General features: G+C 57.3%; 1 protein-coding gene across 1 annotated transcript; it reads left to right on the top strand.

Moving 5' to 3' along the window:
- Positions 1-523: 523 nt before the first annotated feature.
- PLEKHJ1 (pleckstrin homology domain containing J1) lies at positions 524-5223 on the top strand. Its single transcript, XM_057386049.1, has 5 exons — positions 524-682; positions 1642-1708; positions 3408-3498; positions 3658-3721; positions 4453-5223. Exons 1-5 carry the CDS (start codon positions 539-541, stop codon positions 4516-4518), a joined length of 432 nt encoding a protein of 143 aa, XP_057242032.1. The 5' UTR covers positions 524-538; the 3' UTR covers positions 4519-5223.
- Positions 5224-7326: the final 2103 nt, after the last annotated feature.

The following is a 7326-nucleotide window of genomic DNA, read 5'->3' as shown; positions in this document are numbered from 1 at the left end:
GGTCACCCTGAAGGTGCTCAGATATTTTTGTCACGCTGAGGCCACTCCATCACCCTGAGGCTGCTCTGGGGTTTTGTCACCCTGAGGCTGCTCAGGGGCTTTGTCACCCTGAGGCCACTCTGGGGTTTTGTCACCCTGAGGCTGCTCTTGGGCTTTGTCGCCTTGAGACCACTCACTTTGTCACCCTGAGGTCACTCAGACACTTTGTTACCCTAAGGCTAATGAGGGGTTTTGTCACCCTGAGGCTGCTCAGGAGTTTGGTCACCCTGAGGGTTCTCAGACATTTTTGTCACCCTGAGGCCTTTCACTTTGTCACCCTGAGGCCATTCCTTTTGTCGCCCTGAGGCCTCTCAGACACATTGTCACCCCGAGGTCATTCACTTTGTCACCCTGAGGCTGCTCAGGGGTTCTGTCACCCTGAGGCCATTTCTGTCACTCTGAGGCCATTCCCTTTGTCACCCTGAGGCCACTCACTTTGTCACCCTGAGGCAGCTGTTTTGGGGCACAGCCTCGAGTGGGTGCAGGGTGCTCTGGTGGGATGAGGGCAGTGCTAGGCCATGGCAGGGTGTTCCCTGTGCTCCCTCTGCCCTCACTGACCCCTYCTGTCCCTGCAGTGCTCAAGAAGCGCCTGGTGAAGCTCGTGGTGAACTTTCTYTTCTACTTCCGGACAGATGAGGCCGAGGTAGGGAAAGGCCTCGTGGGTGGGGTTTGTTTTGTTTCTTCTTCCTTGTTTTTTCTGTGCGTGGATTGCGTGGGCTGGGAAAACGTTGCAGGGGAAGAGTGGGGACAGAGAGTCCATCTTCATTCCATCAGCTCAGGAGAGCTGGAGAGGGACTGGGGMCAAGGGCTGGAGGGACAGGACACAGGGAATGGCTTCCCAGTGCCAGAGGGCAGGGATGGATGGGATATTGGGAAGGAATTGTTCCCTGGGAGGGTGGGGAGGCCCTGGCACAGGGTGCCCAGAGCAGCTGTGGCTGCCCCTGGATCCCTGGCAGTGCCCAAGGCCAGGCTGGACATTGGGGCTGGGAGCAGCCTGGGACAGTGGGAGGTGTCCCAGCCATGGCAGGGGTGGCACTGGATGGGCTTTAATCTTGCTTCCAACCCAACCCACTTCATGAAATGTGAAATAAATCAGGTTTTCAGTCCCWTCCCTGCTGCCTGATTTACCTCTTGCACGTTGTGTCACTTGGACAAGGATTGCTGGTGGCTGCTCTTGTTCACAGCCAGTGTCACCTGCTGTCCCCACATCCTTGAGTGGCACCTGATGGTTTTTTGTTCACCCCAAGCTGCTCCAGCTCACTGCAGCTTAACATGAGTCACTCTGGGTGTCACAGTAAACRTTTTATCTTTATTTGATTTAAAAAGTGAAAGTTCTTCACTGCCCTCATGGCAATGAGCGGTAAAGGCCAGGCTGAATCTGAGCCAGTGATTAACACTAATTAACAAATGCAAGTGCTACAGGTGAGACTGGCATGAAAAGGTTGATTTCAGGAATTCAGAACATGGTGCAGTCAGATTGAATTGTTTAAAAATAGCACCAGRCTGTGAAATTTGCTTCAAAGGGAAGGGCAGAGGGTTCAGCCCCTGTGGTGTTGGGGCCCTTTGGGTTAAACCCCCTCTCTCTGTCCCTGTGTTTTGCAGCCCATTGGAGCTCTGCTGCTGGAGCACTGCAGGATCACCAAAGAGGAGGAGAACGTCTTCTCCATCAGTGAGTGTTGCCTGGGCACCCCTGAGCCTTCCCCTCRTGGCACAGGGGAAAGGGAACCTTGTGCTGCTCAGTTCCTCCTTCCCTGTTTCTGTGGGGGCAGTGGGGTCAGCTCAGCCCTTCATTGTTCAGCGGGGTCAGCTCAGCCCTTTCCGCATCATTGGGGTCAGCTCAGCCCTTCCCCTCCTCTGTGGGGTCAGCTCAGCCCTTCCCTCATCATTGGGGTCAGCTCAGCCTTTCACTGCTCCTCGGGGTCAGTTCACCCCTTTCCTCATCATTGGGGTCAGTTCAGCCCTTCCCTCCTCATTGGGGTCGCTGCCCCCATCCCTTCCCCTGCTCACTGGGGTCACTGCCCCCAGCCCTTCTCCTGTCCCCCAGTGGGGTCAGGACCCCTCAGGGGTGGGTCAGGCTCTGCTCCCAGGAAACAAGGGACAGGACAAGAGGAAATGGCCTCAAGTTGTGCCAGGGCAGGTTTAGGTTGGATATTGGGTGAAATTCATTCCCCAAAAAGGTTTGGAAGCACAGGTTTGGTGGAGTCCTGGGACATTCAGAAAAGGGTGGATGTGACACCTGGGGACAGGGCTGAGCACTGACAGGCTGATGGTTGGATTTGATGATCTCCAAGGTCTTTTCCAACTTTAACAATCCCTCATCCTTTCCCCTCCTCGCTGCCAGCTGCTCCTCACCTGTGCCCCATCCGAGGGGATTCCAGGGATGCTCCAGGGCACAGCCTCTGCCATTGGCACAGCTGCACGTGCAGGGCAGCACAAACAGCAGCAGCCAGACCCTGCTGGGTGCCTGTGGAATCCCTCAGGGGGCGAGGGGGTTGTTTTACTGACAGATCTCTGCTGTGCTGCTGCATTTTATCCAAAAAAAAAAAAAAGCTCAGATCAAGCTGCAGCAGCGCCGTCCTCCCCCGTGTTTGTCCTTGTGGCGGCTCCAGCTGGGCTGGCTCCCCTGGGAGCTCCCCTGCTTTCATCCCGCAGCTCTGTGGGACAATAACAGGATGTTTCTCCAAGGYCATCCCCGTATCTTTTGGCCTGGCTGCCAGGCACAGCTGTGGCTCTGCTGCTGTGCTCTCCCTGCGTCCCAAGGGCCAATCCTGCAGCTCTGCATGCTGTGTTTTGGGGATGTTGGGAGCTCTGGAGTGAGGGTTAAACCCAGTGGGGTGTGTTTAATGGGATGTGCAGCCTGACCCCAGTGTTTGGCAGCAGCAGCCCCGAGCAGAGCTCTGGGGACAGGAATTGGTCAGGACCTGCAGTGGCACCAGGAGCTGCTCTCCGTGGTGAAAGTGCCACATTCCCAAAAGCTTCCAGCAAAGGAGCTCAGGGCCTCCTCCCAGTGCAGTTGAACTCCTCAGCTGCATCCCAATCCCTTCCTCAGGGCTGTGTCCCCGTTGATTTCAATCCCTGGTGACTTTACAGAGACTCAGGCCTGGCTCTGGCTGTGTTGGCCCAGTTCAGTTCACCCTCAGTTTGGGAAGTTGCTGTTTCCGAGGTCTTTGGTCCCTGTCAGCTGGGAAATGCCGTGGCCAGCTGCTCCAGGGCACCCAGGAAACAGGAGAGGGGCTGGAGGTCGGGCTTACAGACTCATTCCCAGTTCACATTAATTAACAGAGCTGCTAATTGAGACCTGGCAGAGCCTGGGGAGGGAGTCCCAGCAGCTCTGCCTGGACCTTGAGCCTTTTCCTTGTCCCTGGCAGGTTTCATCGAGGAGCCAGAGAGGAAATATTGCTTCGAGTGTGCCACGGAGGAGCAGTGCCAGGAGTGGGTGGAGGCCCTCAAGAGAGCCAGGTGGGATAAGGCAGTGGAGCCAGGGTGGGTCTGGGGGCTCTGGGAACAGGACTGGCAGGGCAATGGTTGTCTCCTCCCAGGGAGCTCCCCCAGCTCTGGATAGCACCCAAATCTGCCCACGTCCCTCAGTGCTCAGCTCTGCTCTGTTCTATCCTGCAGCTACGAGTTCCTGAGGAGGAGCCTGATCTTCTACCGCAACGAGATCCAGAAGATGACGGGGAAGGTGAGGGTGGCCCTGCAGGCACTGCTGGGTGCTGCTGGGTTTGGGTGGCAGCAGCTGCCAGCCCTGCCCCAGCTCTGTGTGTGTGGGGAGCAGATCCCAGATCCCAAAGAGAGCCACAGCCAGACCCCAGCACCTTCCCCTGGGTGCTCAGTCCCACCCTGGTGCCCACAGTGCAGTGCTGGAGTGTCCAGGGTGGGGCTGGACAGGTCTGGAGCTGCTCTGGGCTCCCTGGGGGTCTCTGGGGCAGTTCAGCACCAGCCCTGGGCAGATCCATGGGCTCCAGGGCAGGGAGTGGCTGTGGCTGCCCTGGGCCGTGGGTCCCTGCTATGTCCTGCTGTGTCCCTGCTGTGTCATGTGTGTCCTGTGTATGTCCCTGCTGTCCTGTGTCTGTCCCTGCTGTGTCCCTGCTGCGTCATGTGTGTCCTGTGTGTGTCCCTGCTGTGTCCCTGGTGTCCCATGTGTGTCCCCTACTGTGTCCCAGCTGTGTTCCTGTGTGTCCCTGCTGTCCTGTGTGTCCCAGCTGTTTTCCTGTGTGTCCCTGCTGTCCTGTCTGTCCCTGCTGTGTTCCTGTGTGTCCCAGCTGTGTTCCTGTGTGTCCCTGCTGTCCTGTCTGTCCCTGCTGTGTCCCAGCTGTGTCCTGTCTGTCCCTCCTGTGTCCCGTGTGTCCCCAGGGCTGCTGGGCTCTCTCAGCCTCTCACTGATGTCTCACTGCTGTGCCCTGTCCCCTGCAGGATCCCCTGGAGCAGTATGGAATCTCGGAGGAAGCTCGTTTCCAGCTGGGAGCACCCAGGCACTGACCAGTGACCCTCACCTGGCCTGAGCTGCCCCCTGCTCACCCCACCCCTGGAAGGACAGCAGCTCCCCACAGTGACCACGTGACTTTTTTATTTATTACCCAAATGGTTTTGTATGATTTTTTWWAWTTTTTTTAAGGAAATTCTTTGCACATTCCCAGTTCCCCTGGGCTGGGGAGGCTGAGCTGCTCCGTGGGTGCTACAGAGGGAGCAGCAGAGGGACTGACAGAGCTCCCAGCACCTGCTGGGGCCACCCTGAGCCAGCTCCAGCCCATGCCCTGCTTGTCCCTGTCCCTGTCCTGGGGGAGCTGAGTGGCTCAGGCTCCTCCGGAAGCCACCCCGGATGTGACCGAGGCATTTCTGGGCTCCAGGGTTAACCCCTTCCTGCCTCTCCTGCTCGTGGGGARTTCCTCCAGCTCAGCCACAGCTGCACTCATGGAGAGGGGCATCCCTGTGCCAGGGGCCAGCTCTGTGCAGCTTCTGCTTTTTGGGGTGTTCTCTCCCCTCTCCTGGGCAGCTGCTGCAGTTCCTGGGGCTTGGATGAAGCTCAGCCCTGAAAATTGTAGCTGAGAACAGAGGGAACATCCAGGGAACAAAGCTGAGAACACAGGGAACATCCAGGGAACAAAGCTGAGAACACAGGGAACAAAGCTGAGAACACAGGGAACATCCCAGAGAAAAAACTGAGAACACAGGTAACATCCAGGGAATAAAGCTGAGAACACAGGGAACAAAGCTGAGAACACAGAGAACATCCCAAGGGACAAAGCTGAGAACACARGGAACATCCCAGGGGACAAAGTCAGGGAGAGATCACAGAGCTCTGCAGTGCTGCAGCCTCCCAGGGAGCAGAGGCAGATGGAGCTGCTCCCTTTGGAGCTGCAGGACAGGCTCAGCCGGGCATTAACCTCCATTCCCTGAGCCACTGCTGCAGCTTTTCTCCCCTCTCTATGYCCCCTTCATCCAAAGGGACCGACCAAAAAGCTGCCAAGGTCACAGGGAGCTGCCAGGGAGCAGGGGCTGCCCGCCCTGGAGCTCCTGCAAGGAGCAGATAAGGGTTAGGGACCAACAGGATCAGTGTGGCTCCGGCTGCACCGAGGAAAAGCACCCAGAAAGGAGGGCTGGAGGGCACTGCCCACAGCCAGGGCTGCAGCTGAGCCGGATCCCTGAGTGCCAGAGCAGCTGTCCTGGAGCCAGCCCAGGAAAAGCCCCAGGGAAGGGCTCAGGTGCCCCTGGCAGCAGGAACGGGGCTGGGACAGGGCAGGGCAGGGGCTTGGCCTGAGCTTTGGGAGCTCTGGGCATTGCCCTCCAGCTGCCCAGCCCAGGGAGGGGGTGCAGCAGCCTCTGAGCTGGCATTGAAGGGAATTTTGGGCTGGGGATTAATGCCCAAACAGAGCCCACGCTGCAGCCTTTGGTGTCCTGGTGTTCCCTCTCACCTCCTGCAGCTGAGCTCCAGGAGAGTCACACCTGTCTGTCACTGCTTTAATTTCAATCCAAACGCCGAGATTTCTCCCTTTTCCCTCCTCAGCCACTCCCTTTCCCTTGAATCAGTCCAGGCTGGCCCCAGAAATTCCCCAAATCAGCCGAGGGGCAGCAGGGAGGGAGCTGAGTGCTGGAGGGCTGCAGACAGATGGCAGCTCCAGGGGAAGCAGCAGCAGCRAGGGATTAAGAGCAGGAGCACCCCAGAGCTGCTGCTTTAGGGAATCTGTGTCCTTGCATGACCCCAAAGTGCATTTTAATCCTGCCCAGCTGGCRTTTTTACAATCCAGAGCTGAGTTCTCAGCTGGGCCTGCCACTGCCTGTGGTGTCTGTCACCTGTGCCTTGCAGGGCTCGGTGCCTCCTGTGCCACCTTCCCCAGGTGGAGCTGCCACCCTGCAGTGTCACTGCACTGGAAATGGGGTTTATTCGCTGTGCCAGGGAGCAGTTGGGTGAGCCCAACACTGATTTAAACCTTCAGCACCAATGACATTTCTTACCTGAATGTACAAAAAAAGCTGTGAAGAGTTCCCAGGGCCAGGCTGGGCCCAGGGACTCAGATCCATTGTGGGACTTGGGGTGGGATTTAGGGAGGGAAGTTGGTACTTGGCAGAAACTTGAAAATCTGCATCAACTGCTGGTGATTTATTGACAATTGTTCATTTTTCACTCTGATGCCTTTGCTTGTTGTGTTTCAATGAGAGCTGGGTCCAGGCTCCTCGAGAGCCACCTGAAGCCATTTCTCTCTTGTRCAGTGAACATTCCCAATAAATCCTGGTTTCATCTTTGTGATGCTCAGAGCTGTTCTACGACACCAAAACCTTGGCTGGGCCAGCTCAGGGTCCTGCCAGGGGGACCAGGGGTAGGTTCTGCTCAGCTGGGGATGGCTGAGGGGCTTTGGAGAGGCTTTGTCACAAAATCAGAGAAGTTTTGGGTTGRAAGRGACCTTTAGGGGTCATTAATCCATGTGGRTTTGGCACTGGAGCCAGGGCAGGGGCTCTGGGGCAAATTGTGAAAGGGGCAGAGCTGGGGAGCTCTGGGGGAGCTGGGGCTGTGTCATTCCACAGGGAATTGGCTCAGGATGTGTTCAGGGCCTCCAGCCCTGAGGTTTGAGCACATCCCTGGCTGTTCATGGGTTTGGTGACACTGGTGACACTGCTGGTGACACTGCTGGCTGGGAGGGACAAAGCTGGGATGGGTTGGGAATCGGGGAATAATTGAGGTTGGGAAAAACCTCTAAAGGATCACTGAGCCCTGTCCCCAGRGGCCACAGCCACACTTTGAGCACCGCCAGGGATGGGGACACCCTGGGCACTTTGTTCCAGTGCTTCACA

Source organism: Malurus melanocephalus, unplaced genomic scaffold (assembly GCF_030028575.1).
Source record: "Malurus melanocephalus ecotype Western Australia unplaced genomic scaffold, MMel_1.1 scaffold_903, whole genome shotgun sequence".
Classification (NCBI taxonomy): domain Eukaryota; kingdom Metazoa; phylum Chordata; class Aves; order Passeriformes; family Maluridae; genus Malurus; species Malurus melanocephalus.
The sequence above is the reverse complement of the archived record's forward strand: the minus strand, read 5'-3'. Positions and strand labels throughout refer to the sequence as shown.